We start from the raw sequence: 15,456 nt of genomic DNA on the forward strand, positions 1-15,456 counted from the left end.
CGCCCAATGGGTAAACCGTCTTGTTCAGTGTCAAGACTGTTGATCAGCCAATCAGCGTAATTGTTTATCACCTGTTTGTTTACGCTCGTGTACGCGATACGCACAGCTCCGACCACGAAAGAAAAATAACTTTAAAACCTACCAACAATGCTTCATATTGTATTATATTCTTTTTCCTTTTCTCCTCCTCCCGTCTTCTCATAACACAATTTCTTTTTTCTTCTAATCTAATCATCTTACCTTCGCTTTTTCTTCATCATGCTTGTTTCTTCATCATACTTCTTTACGCTCGTCTCTTCTCTTGTTTCATTCAATTTACTTGACGACGGACATTTACTGAATTTAGAGAATGCACTGCGACCACCACCTGAGTTTAGCAATACTTAGGCCTAATTATGCTTCATATGTCACTGTCAATGGAAACTATCAGGAAACATTAGCCTGAATCACTGTGCCCTCGTTTATGGGCCCACAATTGTGATGTGTGTTACTAGCTTCATAACACGCTATTTATGGCTTAACTACTGAGCCATTTTTGTAACATGGACTACGAAGAGGGGATTGTTGCACCCCCTAATTTTTAATTACAAATGTCACATGTTTATGGGATATGTTTAAATATAAAAGGAAATGGCTATTTTTACCTAACTAACAATGTCAGTAGCTCATGAAATAATTTCACAACCAATAGAAACCAATGGCGGGCTCACCAACCCACCCTCTATGGTCATTTATCTTTAATGACCGGACCTACCTCCGGCTAAGGTGCTGGGGTAAAACTTTTATCACTAAAATGAGCGCACAGGATGGATCTACGATTAGCTTAGGTAGACGTAAACGCGTGCCTTTTTATGACGCCCCCCTCGTAGTTCTAGGGTTAATGTCAATATCAGCATTGAGCCTGGCAGACTGGAACTGGACATTGAGTCCGCAAATTACCGAATTTGGCGAAAATATTTCAAGGGTATTGCGGCCCGTAGAGTAACATTTTGGTGGGCCCGCAGTGATTTTCACAGGCTTTTGGCCTGAGGAATTCGTATGGGTAGAGATCAGGGCAGAAATTATGAGGTGTTAAAGCTTTTTACCCTATAAAATAAATTTTCTTCTTGAGTGTTGCCCAGCTCTATGATCGTTATATGCACTAAAGTGCTTACTTTATCACATTTATTTTCTTCTAAAGTGCTGATTTTGCTTTTGAGCGCTACAGAGCAGACAGTGTCGCCCAGCTCTACCGAGATGGTACAATAATCTGGTTTGTTCCAGCAATTTACACATCAACTTGTATAGTCCGTGTAAGATGGTTCCCATTTGACGTCCAAGTATGCGAGATGATATTTGGCTCTTGGGCGTATGATGGTTTTGAAATCGATCTCTACCCAGAAAATAGCTTGGATGCATCAACAGTCAGGTAAGTTTGACCAGCGAATCACATACTTTACTGACACGAACAGCTTATTAACAATTTGATATGGCTACTTTAAAATTGATCTTTAAGAAATATAGATTATAAAACCTAGGGACTTTAGTAAACCTAGTACTTTGGCCATGGAAGAAATTTTCATCAAAATAAACTTCATAATGATGTAGCCTGTTGGGAAGGCAGTAAGCAATCAGTAAAATAATCTATTTGTTTTTGATGTTTTTCCAGAGGTTCAATAGGCCATATTTCAATACAAGCTTTTCCAACATTACAGCCCAGAGGGTGTATGGGCACAGATATGTATATAAAATTCACCTATAAAATATAGACTTGTCCAAAGGATGTGTCGTCACAGTCCAAGTACATAACACTATTAACACATACATTATTATAACATATATGAGTAACGATAGCTCAATCGATAAGGACTTTGGTGGGAGAGTTTGTGGGTTCGAATCCTTGTGGTGGTTTAGTACGCTCTCGTGACAAAATTTAGTTAGCCTGAAATTCTCCTGGACAAGGAATTTACTGCTGATTGCTTCGTTGTAACCCTTACGAAACTCACTCGGAGAGCTGATCCTGACAGCAAATCCCTAAGTTGTGGTGCCGTAGTGGTCAGCGACAACATGTAAAGTGTACTCAGACACTTGATTTACAAAATCAACTAGGCGTTATACCTGTGCGTGATAAATCAGAACTAGAAGCTACTAGGCTATAATGTCAACTTTGTATTATTGTCTTAGGTACCTGGCTAACGGAGTATGGGATATGGTTGCAGTACGTGCCAAGCGAGTGGTCAAAAAATACCTCTGCTGTCCAGAACCTTATCCTGAAATACATTATCTACTGGTGTTCAAACGTCACGCAGCATTTTACATCTTCTATATGGTACTGCCATGTCTATTCTTGTCCATTCTGTCGCTGCTGGTATTTTATCTACCTCCTGATTGCGGAGAGAAGTTGACGTTATCTATCACCAATCTATTGGCTTTGGTGGTGTTTCAACAATTAATTGCTGAGAATATGCCACCAAGCTCAGAAAATTCTCCAGTAATTGGTAAGTTCTTGCTTTGCCAGTTTCTATAATCCCTAATGACTTACAAACGGGCCAACCTACGGCCGAAATGAATGTTTTAATCGACAGTGGGTTAAGACTTGATTGGGTATTTACAAATTCCCCCAATAATGCGTATTAGTACTAACTTTGAGATGTACGTTAGTCTTACGTCTTTTAAGTTAAAACTCCGTGTGCAAAGGAGTATGGAACCCAACAGTTGATTTTTGAAGCTACATTTTGATTTTCAAACTTTTACACTTTATTTGTATACTTCTATTTGTAACAAGTATTATTTCTCAGGTGACTACCTTTGGAACATTGGGTATACCGATCATCAGACGGATAATTTGTCAGACGGATAATTTGTCATGGTTTCAACTTTCAACAGAAATGCGTATACATGTACCGTAAGAGAGGGTATACCGTGAAACTATTAGTAACGGTTGCCTTTCACAGAGGTCTATACTTTGAATTTGTTTCTACGCTCACCTGTAATGGGTTTGAGCACTTTGAATTCCAAAGCTAGTCACCTGATAATTAATACTTGTTATAAGCCCCCACTATTTATAGTGGTTGAGCACTTTCGACTACTTTTGGAGTAGAGGCTGTGCTGTGAGTGGCTCGGTTTGTCATGATTTTGACACCACATAATGTAAATACATGACTGTATACGCATTTCTGTTAAGTTGAAACCATGACAAATTATCTATATATTTATTTTATGAACAATTAATTAATTTATGTATTTATTAATTTATTTATTTTATAAACAATTAATGACAAATAAATTAAAAACCCTTTATATGAAGACAACAAAGCATCGAATTTCTATTGTACGATATTTTGTATTCATAAACAGATAAACAGATGAGTAGGAAAAAGTATCACTGCTGATCCTCAATCGAAAATGAATAACAATTGAATGTTGCGAAATCATTTGACCAAATACAATTATCTGTCCTTAATGTGCACTACTAGAACAAGTAGAAAATAACTAACCTAAAAAAACACATATTTACTAGATAACATTAGTATTCATTACCTGTACTCCATTATTATATGACACAGAAAAATGATCTATAATCAGGTTATGGTCCGGAAGGAATTATTTCAATATGAATTAATTATATTATATAGAAAAAAAAAGGAGGAGTATCGAGAATGTGACTGAAGCAGGACCGGCACCCTCTGTATTGCAAGTCCAATGTTATTGAATTTCCCCCAATCCCAGAATCCTTTACGATATATGTGCAAATCGATGCAAAGGTAGTCACTGCGCACCTTGGCCGATGAGGTGCGACGATGAGCGCATCGGCGTGATGTAATTTGGGTTTCAACCGCAAAAACTTTCGGGGTTTTCATGTTATATAGAGCAGCCTTCTAATGGCCGGCAAGTTTTTGTTATTTGCTGCTGTTGTTTTGCTGGTTTTTTTTCAGTTTTATTATGTTTGCTGATTTTTTTGTGCGTGATGTTTGTGTGCTTACTTTTATTTTGGTATTTCCTTTTGTTATAAATATTGAAAGAGTCCACGCTTTACCTGGGGGGGGCACCCACATAAATGATCTGTACGCATGCGTGATGTTATGTGCGCCCCAAAATATTCCATAATATTCATTAAAAGTTATGTATTTTGCCATCAAACATTAATTTTCACTTGTTTTGATATTTATCTCCATTTGTTTGTGCATGGAATATTCTAGAAGGTTAATGATTAAAGTGATCAAGAAATTCATATATCTAGTAATGTTGAGAAAGTTCTAGCAACAATTAGATCATACTCTAATGGCCATGATTACTTGATTAGTAAAGTGCTGGCACTGTGCCAAAAATCAGTGTACAGTGTCTGATTGGTTTGTGTTGAGGTAATGTGCTATTTTTAGAACCATGTGTACAGAGTGATTGATCTGATTGGCTTGTGGTGATTTCATGCACTATTTTGGGAATTGAGGTAATGTAATATGCCATATATGGGATGATTAAATGCTGTAATTTATGCAGATTATTCTAGAATATGTAGAATTTAGATAAAAGCCTGGAGGTTGAATGATTGAGGCAGCAGTCTGGAGGTGTAAGAGGAAACTCTGTGAAACTTATGTTAGCCAGTATTGGTACAAAGTTACCATTGAAGTCTTCAAACTTCGGTTCGCGGTTCTTGTGTGTGCGTGTTGGAGAGAATTCTTTACGCCAAAGGCGGTAGTGAAAGCCAATAGTGCTTTATTGTTTGTCGACTCAAAGAAGTGACAGACTGAAGTATCTCCATCACCGAACTGTGATATTTTGCTGGACTAGCATAGAGTGTTATCTGTCTGTCAAGTGGAGCAGAAAGCTTGCTCAAGAGATCTCCGAGAGAGGAGCTTATGGTCAACATAGAAGACCATTTGGAGAACACTAGCAGAGTAGCTAGGGTAGTGGAAGTATAGTCATCAGGACTTTGGACTGAGATTGTGGTAGATAGGATCGCGGACATTGCCGGATCTTGGATCAAGAACTGAGACCATCAACGGAATCTCATCAGAAAGCCAGCCAATCAAGATCTCCAGGCTTAGCTAAGTAACCATAGCATAAAGAAAGAGTTATTGAAAATTAAGTAATTGTTGTAACATTGTATAAGAATTGATTGATAGCCATACTGCACTAATTAATAAATAATCATAAGTGATTTAAATAATAAACAGTGTGTTTGAGTGTTTGGTGTTGCGTGAACCCGAAGCAGGTGATTTTGGCCTGGGTCATTTTGGTGACCATAACAAATTGGGGGCTCGTCCGGGAACTTTTTTAGGAAACACACTGAGACACTTCATATTGATATATTAAGTCTCAAAGAGAAAGTACAGTATGGCGTTCAATGCAGAGGAGTTTCTTGAAAGTATAACTAAAGGAAGCCTGATTTGGTGGAACTTGCCAAATATTACAAGTTGAAAGTAAAGCAGGGTACTAAGAAGCAGGAAATCAAAAATGCATTAATTGATGTTTTGGTACAGGAGGAGATTTTTGATGAATCCAAATTGCAAGAGAAAGGGGAAGTAGAAAGTGAAATTGGTGGGGCAGTTAAACTGAAAGAGTTAGAAATTCAATTAGAACTAAAGAAAATGGAAATGGAACAGAAGAAAATAGAAATCAAAAAGAAAAAATGGAAATGATTAAGTTAGAGAATGAAAAACAAGAAAAGATAGCTCTTGAACAGCAAAAACTAGAAATGCAAAAGTTAGAAATGGAAGAAAAAGTGCGCCTAGAAAAGATGGCAAATGAACTAGGCACTTGAGCAACAAAAATTGGCTATGGAAGAAAAAGAGAAACAAATAAAAGAACAAGAAATCAAGGAAAAATACAAGTTTGAACAAGAGAAATTAGAAAAACTTGGGGAAAAATACTCATAAATTTCTCCTCAAAGTCAGGCTTTGATGTCACAAAATATGTCAAGCTTGTGCCAAAGTTTGAAGAAATTGATGTAGACAAGTACTCTGAGCACTTTGAAAAGATTGCCACAAATTTGAATTGGCCTAAAGAGCATTGGACATTGCTTTTACAAAGTAGTTTTGTGGGGAAGGCCAGGGAGATTTACTCATCTCTGTCACTAGAAAAGTGCAGTGACTATAAAGAAGTCAAACAGGCAGTCCTAAAGGCCTACGAGCTGGTGCCTGAAGCCTACAGACAGAAATTTAGAGGGGCAAGAAAGCAAGCAGATCAAACTCATGTTGAATTTGCTAGAGATAAAGAGCAAATGTTTGATAGGTGGCTTGGCTCAAAAGAAATCAAAGATGATTTTGGCCAACTTAGGGAGTTAGTCCTCATAGAAGAATTCAAGAGATGTGTCCATGCTGACATTAAAACTCATTTGGATGAGAGTGCAAGCAAAATAAAAACTCTTCATGAGGCAGCAACAATCGCAGATGACTATGGGTTAACACATAAGTTGAATTCAGGCAAATTCAGTCATAACAGAAGTTTTGGAAACATGCCTAACCAACCCAAAACAAATCAAGGTGGTACCCAGTCTACTTCACAGCAAAGTGCAAGTGGTAAAGGGACCTCAGGGGGTTCAAATAGTAAACCAAAAGGTAGGCCTGACTGGAAACCCAAAGTAACTTGCAGTTACTGTAAGAGAACAGGACATACGATGACCCCAGTGTTATTCGTTAAAAAACAGAGAATCACAAAGGCAGCAGCCATCTACTAATAATACTGTAGGATGTGCAGTGTCACTTGGGTCACAAAAGCCAGTTGTCAGTCAGATCAAGAAACAAGAATCCCCACAAAAGGGAAGTAATGAAGACAAAGTTTCTGAAGAATTTGAACCTTTTGTGTTAGAGGGATTGGTATCACTTGATGATAAGAGTAGCCCACAGCCCATAAAGATCGTGCGAGATACGTGCTGTGCGCGGTCTGTGATCTTGCAAGGAACTTTACCCTTCAATGAGGATAGTTCAGTCGGAAATGCGTTAATCCAGGGTATTGGAATGGAAATACTCAATGTACCACTCCATAAAATGAACTTGGTCTGTGATTTGGTTTCTGGTCCTGTGACCATAGGAGTTAGGCAGGAATTGCCAGTGAAAGGAGTTTCCATGTTGTTAGGAAATGATTTAGCAGGGGGAAAGGTTTTTCCCGACACAATTGTCACAGATAAGCCCTCTTTGCAGGAAGATGATACTCAGGAAGATGAGATATTTCCTGCATGTGCAGTTACCCGGGCAATGAGTAGAAAAGCTGCATTAGAAGCAGATGAGGAATTAGGTTACAATTTGGAAGACACATTTGTATCAAAGTTGAGTGAGGAAGAAGACAAACTTCTTTCTCAGGGGCATAAAGAGACCCCTAAGGATGATGATATAGCTTCTGATGAGCAATTTGGGGAAACTATTAAAGACCCATTAACTCATGACAAGCTGGTTCTGGAGCAGCAAAATGATTCAGAACTCAAGGAGATTAATCAAAGGGCATTGACCCTAGAAGAAGCAGAAAAAGATTCTGTATGTTTTTACAAACAGGGTGGTGTGCTTAGGAGAACGTGGCGCCCACCTGATGCGCCTGCCGATGAAGAATGGAAGGTGGTGCATCAAATTGTGGAACGAAAAATCTACCACAATGAAGTTATCAACATAGCTCATGATAGTCCTATGGCAGGGCATTTAGGAATTAAGAAAACTCATGAAAGAATTTTGAGACATTTTTGGTGGCCTACACTTAGGAAAGATGTGTCGGAATACTGCAGGTCATGCCACACATGTCAGATGGTGGGCAAACCAAATCAGACAATTCCTGCAGCACCACTAAAACCGATTCCGGCCTTTAATGAACCATTTAGTAGGGTCATTATAGACTGTGTAGGGCCCCTACCAAAAACCAAATCGGGTAATCAGTACCTGCTGACAATCATGTGTGCGTCAACGCGATTTCCTGAAGCCATACCCTTAAGAAACATAAAGGCGCAAACAATAGTCAAGGCTTTAACAAAGTTCTTCACACTTGTAGGACTCCCCAAATCCATACAGTCTGACCAAGGGTCAAATTTCACTCCTGGTTTATTCCAAGAAATCATGTATCAGTTGGGCATAGAGCAATACACATCAAGTGCATACCATCCGGAGTCGCAAGGTGCTCTAGAGAGATTTCATCAGACCCTCAAAAACATGATTAGGACTTATTGTTTGGAATTTCAGAAGGACTGGGATGAGGGTGTCCATCTGTTATTGTTTGCTGCCAGGGAGGGTGTTCAGGAAACCCTAGGATTTAGTCCATTTGAGCTGGTTTTTGGACATACAGTGCGTGGCCCTTTGAAGTTACTGAACGAGAAGTGGCTAGATGAGAAATCAGACATAAATCTCTTGGATTATGTTTCAAACTTTAAGCATAGGCTTAAACGAGCAACAGAAATTGCTAAAGTAAATCTAAAGCAGGGCCAAGCCAAGATGAAGCAATGGTATGACAAAAGGGCCAAAACTAGAGAATTCAAACCAGGAGAAAAAGTTCTTGTACTTTTTCCAATTCCAGGGCACCCATTACAGGCTAGATATTCAGGCCCATATGTAGTAGAGTCAAAGGTGGGTGAAGTGGATTATATCATTAAGACTCCTGGTAGACGCAAGAGTAGACAGTTGTGCCATATAAATATGCTGAAAGAGTATATTGAAAGAAATGTCACTGATGGTTCAAAACCAGTCTGTTCAGTTACAAATGCTGAAGCAAACATGAGTAAAGATGCCAACTCGGACATCAGGAGTGATCAGAGTGATGATGTAACACACAAAGAGCACAATGTAAAGTTAGAAAACTCTGATGTGCTTGGAAAATTAGATGAAAAATTAGGTCATCTTTTGGAGGATCAACAAGATCAAATTGGAAAGTTGATCAAAGATTTTGAAAGTATCTTTCCTGATACTCCAAGCAGAACGAATGCTGCATTCCATGATATAGATATTGGAGACACGAAACCAATTAAGCAGCATCCATATAGAGTGAATCCATTGAAAATGGAGTATCTGAAGAAAGAGATTCAATATAATGTTAGATAATGATATAATTGAACCAAGTGACAGTGAATGGAGTTCACCATGTTTCCTAGTTCCCAAGCCAGATGGTTCATACAGGCTCGTGGCAGACATGAAATCTGCAAATTTGCATTCAAAGACGGATTCGTACCCTATTCCAAGAATTGATGATTGCATTGACAAGATCGGAAATGCAAAATTTGTGAGTAAGTTTGATCTTTTAAAAGGGTACTGGCAGGTCCCACTCACAAACCGTGCCAAAGAGATTTCTGCATTCTGTACACCATTTGGTCTTTACCAGTACAAGGTTATGCCTTTCGGCTTGAAAAATGCGCCAGCAACTTTTCAAAGAATGGTAAACCAAGTCGTAGCTGACATAGATGGTTGTGAGGCGTATGTTGATGACTTGATTGTTTACAGTCAAACATGGGAACAACACATGGGGCAACTCCGTCATTTGTTTCAGAAATTGTCTGAAGCAAATTTGACAGTAAATTTGGTGAAAAGTGAGTTTTGCCATGCCACAGTCACATACCTGGGACATGTGGGAGGTCAAGGTCAGGTCAAACCCATCCAAGCCAAGGTTGAGGCAATTGAGCAATACCCCACGCCTAAAACCAAAAGAGAACTCATGAGATTTTTGGGTATGGTTGGATATTACAGAAAGTTCTGTCCAAACTTTTCGGACATAGCATCACCTCTGACTGATTTGTTGAAAAAGAATGCCAAATTCATATGGACAGAGCAATGTGAGAATGCATTTCACAAGATCAAGTCAATTCTGATGAGTTCACCTGTGCTATCAGCACCTGATTTTCAAAAGCAGTTTAAACTAGCAGTTGATGCTAGTGATGTAGGCTGTGGTGGTGTTCTCATACAAGAGGGTGAAGAGCAAATTGATCACCCTATATGCTATTACTCAAAGAAGTTTAACAAGCACCAAAGAAATTACTCCACAATTGAAAAGGAGTGTCTTGCATTGCTTTTAGCATTGCAACATTTTGATGTATATTTGTGCATCACAGTATGCCCTGTGCTTGTCTTCACAGATCATAATCCACTCACATTCATCCACAGGATGAAGAACAAAAATCAAAGATTGGTGAGATGGAGTTTGACACTACAAGAATACAACCTGGACATCAAGCATATCAAAGGAAAGAGAATGTTATGGCAGATGCCTTGTCCAGAGTTGAATAAGACAAACAAAATTTACTTTAAAAAGGCACATGAGTGACAAGTAGTCACTGTATATGTACATAGTGTGAAAAGTAAACATGTAAGTTTATGAAGATTATGTCTTACATGAATGAAAGTAAAGAAAGTTTTCTTTGCATTCAAACTTTCTTCTTTTAAGGGGGAGGGTGTTATGTGCGCCCCAAAATATTCCATAATATTCATTAAAAGTTATGTATTTTGCCATCAAACATTAATTTTCACTTGTTTTGATATTTATCTCCATTTGTTTGTGCATGGAATATTCTAGAAGGTTAATGATTAAAGTGATCAAGAAATTCATATATCTAGTAATGTGGAGAAAGTTCTAGCAACAATTAGATCATACTCTAATGGCCATGATTACTTGATTAGTAAAGTGCTGGCACTGTGCCAAAAATCAGTGTACAGTGTCTGATTGGTTTGTGTTGAGGTAATGTGCTATTTTTAGAACTATGTGTACAGAGTGATTGATCTGATTGGCTTGTGGTGATTTCATGCACTATTTTGGGAATTGAGGTAATGTAATATGCCATATATGGGATGATTAAATGGTGTAATTTATGCAGATTATTCTAGAATAGGTAGAATTTAGATAAAAGCCTGGAGGTTGAATGATTGAGGCAGCAGTCTGGAGGTGTAAGAGGAAACTATGTGAAACTTATGTTAGCCAGTATTGGTACAAAGTTACCATTGAAGTCTTCAAACTTCGGTTCGCGGTTCTTGTGTGTGCGTGTTGGAGAGAATTCTTTACGCCAAAGGCGGTAGTGAAAGCCAATAGTGCTTTATTGTTTGTCGACTCAAAGAAGTGACAGACTGAAGTATCTCCATCACCGAACTGTGATATTTTGCTGGACTAGCTTATCTGTCTGTCAAGTGGAGCAGAAAGCTTGCTCAAGAGATCTCCGAGAGAGGAGCTTAAAGGTGAACCTCATTGAAAATAAAGTTATATATCAATGGAAAGCTTATGATGTCAGGATACTAAAACAATTTTTTCCGATTTTTTGATGGCCAATAAAGCTGAAAATTAAAAACCGAATGAATTTTTGGCCGTTTTTAAGGCGCCCAAAAAGCACCCAAATCAATCGTCTATGACCTTGGGAATGCTCGTAACGTAAGCTCAGGGTTCGCAGTCACGTGATCCTGCTCGGAAACATGTAAACAAGACTTGCTTCCTGTACTTTGCAAGCTGCCCGGCAAGTCTGATTTTCACAATAAAGCTTGAAATTAGAGGAATCTTCAAGTTGCTGGTTCCTTCTATATATATTAGAAATAATAGAATTATTGTCAACACGTAAATTTTCCGTAAATTTTGACAAAATCAGTCATAACTAGCTGGGTATAATTGGGTAATTGAGTTTGAATTTCGCGCTGGGATCAATTCCATGCGCAAATGCTTTGCTGCTGTCGTTCATGTCATGGACTGAATAAACATGATCGAATAACAAATTAAATACTTTCATGAAAGTTCGTATGTGTTGGTATAAATCATGATTTTGATTTAAACTTTTGATCCAAACACAAGGAATTAATTCCTACCTCGGAATTTTCAGATGGTACTCCATCTTTCATCAGCGAGTGAGTGACTGTATCACTCGCTGATGAAAGATGGAGTACCATCTGAAAATTCCGAGGTAGGAACTAATTCCTTGTGTTTGGATCAAAAGTGTAAATCAAAATCAAAATTAAATACTGGTTTGTGACATTCCCTATTCTTGATTCATTTTAAAATATCTGATTTAAAAAATATCGTCTTGCAGTAATCAAAAAATGAATAAAAAAAAGCCGCCGATTTCATCAAATCCAGCCCATATAAACTTGGTTTTCATATTTAGCGCATTGCGGTAATACATTCTTTCCACACAATCACGATTGAAAGAAACAGATATTTTATTTTAAAATAAATTCAATTTGGGCTTGATAGACCATTATTAATTTTGATAGAATTCTGAAATCTGAATAAAATTAAAATATTGTCACTTGTGTCACGATTCTTTAATGATAGTACAATCAGTATACGGTACTGAAAAGTGAACCATTCATGTTTTATGGATTACCGCACATGATGCGTAAATTGCTGCTCAAGAAATTGAAGGGACCCGACACTGTGGTTCCAGGGTTTATGCACAAACACAGCGACTCGCTTCGTCCTGCTTGCGTGTGTTTCAGCAGATTTGATCAACCGTTATCTTATATTTGGAACATTTACAGGAATAAATGTTGCTGATGAAGTAGCAATAAGTTGGAAATATCAGAATGTGAATATAAAATCGGTCAGTCTGAAATCGGTCATTTTGTCTGCAAGTACAGTACAGTCGCGGATACTGAACACTCGGCGCCGGACTCGGCGACCGAGTCTCGGTCAGTCACGCACTGAGTTCATCCCGTATGTATCTCACGAGTTCGCCTATCATACATGACCGGTTGTAAAGCTAAGAAATAATTGAAAAATCCTGTACATGTACCTTATTCTATTCCTTCATTTTCTCATTGTGATAAGTTCATCTCAACTTGGTGTGACGATCTGAACTGGTAGCACTAGCAATCTATTTTCATTCCGGTTCTTCGGCGAATCTTTGCTCTTCGTGCTTTGACTGTAATATTCCCTATGCATATCAGTGATATCGTGGATGGCTTGGCCTATCCCAAATCACCCCGGCCAGCACTTTTCCCATTTTTAAATCCACACACTTTATTCAGGAACTTCATTCTTGATTTGATCATGATGTTTCCTTCATGTTATTCTAATTTTATTTTTCATGTAAAGTAAGTTGACAATGACTGAATTCGTGCATTGGCCCGATGCATGCCACAGTAATGCATGGACATTGTGTTTACAATCAAACCCGGAAGTAACTGTGTGTCCCGGGCTGACGTCATCAACGAAAGCGCCCAATTTGAACGATTTCGTTTTGTAATTTAGGGGGGGGGTGCCAATATCCAATCTTTGCATGGAGATTATGTCTAGCCTGGTACGTTAGGCAAATAAAAAATATTGTTTTCTGCTTCCTGACATCATAAGCTTTCCATTGATATATAACTTTATTTTCAATGAGGTTCACCTTTAAGGTCAACATAGAAGACCATTTGGAGAACACTAGCAGAGTAGCTAGGGTAGTGGAAGTATAGTCATCAGGACTTTGGACTGAGATTGTGGTAGATAGGATCGCGGACATTGCCGGATCTTGGATCAAGAACTGAGACCATCAACGGAATCTCATCAGAAAGCCAGCCAATCAAGATCTCCAGGCTTAGCTAAGTAACCATAGCATAAAGAAAGAGTTATTGAAAATTAAGTAATTGTTGTAACATTGTATAAGGATTGATTGATAGCCATACTGCACTAATTAATAAATAATCATAAGTGATTAAGTAATAAACAGTGTGTTTGAGTGTTTGGTGTTGCGTGAACCCGAAGCAGGTGATTTTGGCCTGGGTCATTTTGGTGACCATAACAGTGACCAAAAAAACAAGTAAAAAGGGGTGTTTTTAGGCAAGGCAAGTTACGCGCGTGACGTATTTAGGGTCTAAAAAAATTCTATATTAAGTTACCTTGTTAAGGGGCTAAATTTGCTGGTAGGGTAAAACTCGTTTAGGGGTGTTTGAAAAAAAAAAATGATCACGCATGCGTACACTGTCATATTTGAGTGATCCCCCCGGGACGCTTTACAACTTAACAATTGAATTTATATGACTCTTGATACTTACAGGTACATACTTTTTATGCATGATAGTGATGGTATGTGCATCGGTATTCACAACTGGAATTGTCATGCATGTGAGTGCTCTATCCCAGCCTGTTCCCCGATGGGTGAAACGTGTGTTTCTTCAATTCTTACCCCGAATACTCTGCTTAACTTCCGGGCCGCTTGAAGACGATTTCTGCGTAACTGTTCATCCGACAAATACCATTCAGAATTCAAATGCGCAGGAGTTGTCACATGAAAACGGTATGAGTAAACAAGAAATTACTACTGGTATTATCAGTAATACCACCAAGACCTTGAAGGAACTTCAGGATGCTTTAGAAAACCTGCGCTCTGTGATGATGGAATTAACCAATAAGAATGCCCATAATGTTGAACATATGCAATGGCGGCGTGTTTCTATCATTGTAGATCGTCTGTTGCTCAATATTTTCGGCTTGTTCATGATAGTTTGTACGATATATTTAACTATTGAGATTGTAATTGGAAGTGAGGAGGAATATGACGCAGTTAAACGTGATCTTGAAGAAAATTGGTAATTTTGATCAAAAACATGTAAATCACTTAAAATGTGCAATCAAAATATGCCTTGACTTTGGAACGGCATCAGTCATTTACTATTAACCTATTTCTTTTACGTGCAATTCAACAGTAGGAGAGCGACTTCTGTCATTTTTATGCTTATATTTTTTTCTTTCAAATCTGTGCCTGCTTTTTCAATGTTAGCCCCGCCCTTCCCAGGACCCCATTGGAAATAAGTTCTTATTTATTTATTTATTTGTGACTTTCATGGGTGACCTGTTTTAACAACATTTTGTTTGGAATTGTAATCTTTTTATTTTTAATGCATTGTAATGTAATTTTTAAGATGTAGAAAATTGTGCAACATTGTTATCTTCTAATGTTGTTATTGCGAATAAATTCTATTAACTTGAATTTTTGTGTGCAGAAATTTCTTGCTTGAAGCATGCACACCCACGCAGAAATTTTTATGTCAAATATATATCAAAAGTATATCAAAAATATGTTAAATGGCATGTTGATACAAATTTGATATATCAAAACTATAATCAAATAGATTTTGACATATATTTGATTGTATCAAATATGTGTCAAAAAAATTGAAGTATGTCAAAACTATGTCAAATTTAACTTAGATTCTCAAATGAAAAGTATGAGGGTCAAAATTGTGTCAAAATTGTGTCAAATCTGTGTCAAATTTGACTTAAAAATTTTTTTGTATGTCAAATTTGTGTCAAAATTTACTTAGTCATTTTCCTGATAATTTCAGTGTGTCAAAATTATGTCAAATCCAACTCAGAAAAATTTTTTGTATGTCAAATTTGTGTCAAATTTTACTTAGTCATTTTCATGATAATTTCATTGTGTCAAATTTGTGTCAAATTTTACTTAGCCATTTTGTTGATAATTTCATTGTGTCAAAATTGTGTCAAATCCAACTTATACATTTTACTGACCAAATGCATGTACATTGTAAAATGAAACATTGTTTTATCTTTTTTTAGCATCATTGAATTTTTAGAATCAAACATCATGATCAGTAGAGA

At 37.6% G+C, this 15,456-nt stretch overlaps 2 protein-coding genes across 2 annotated transcripts; both read left to right on the forward strand.

Annotated features, from left to right (window-relative positions):
- The first annotated feature begins 1,229 nt into the window (after nt 1–1,229).
- LOC140171730 (neuronal acetylcholine receptor subunit alpha-9-like) lies at nt 1,230–14,427 on the forward strand. The gene is made up of 3 exons (XM_072195047.1): nt 1,230–1,408; nt 2,164–2,477; nt 13,892–14,427. Exons 1-3 carry the CDS (start codon nt 1,329–1,331, stop codon nt 14,425–14,427), a joined length of 930 nt encoding a protein of 309 aa, XP_072051148.1. The 5' UTR covers nt 1,230–1,328.
- Nucleotides 2,606–10,729, forward strand: LOC140171739 (uncharacterized). Its single transcript, XM_072195059.1, is given in 5 exon segments — nt 2,606–2,635; nt 5,870–6,652; nt 6,696–8,953; nt 9,009–10,123; nt 10,126–10,729. Coding segments are annotated over 5 exon segments (4,227 nt in total). The 3' UTR covers nt 10,167–10,729.
- Nucleotides 14,428–15,456: the final 1,029 nt, after the last annotated feature.

Source organism: Amphiura filiformis, chromosome 2 (assembly GCF_039555335.1).
Source record: "Amphiura filiformis chromosome 2, Afil_fr2py, whole genome shotgun sequence".
NCBI classification, from domain to species: Eukaryota; Metazoa; Echinodermata; class Ophiuroidea; order Amphilepidida; family Amphiuridae; genus Amphiura; species Amphiura filiformis.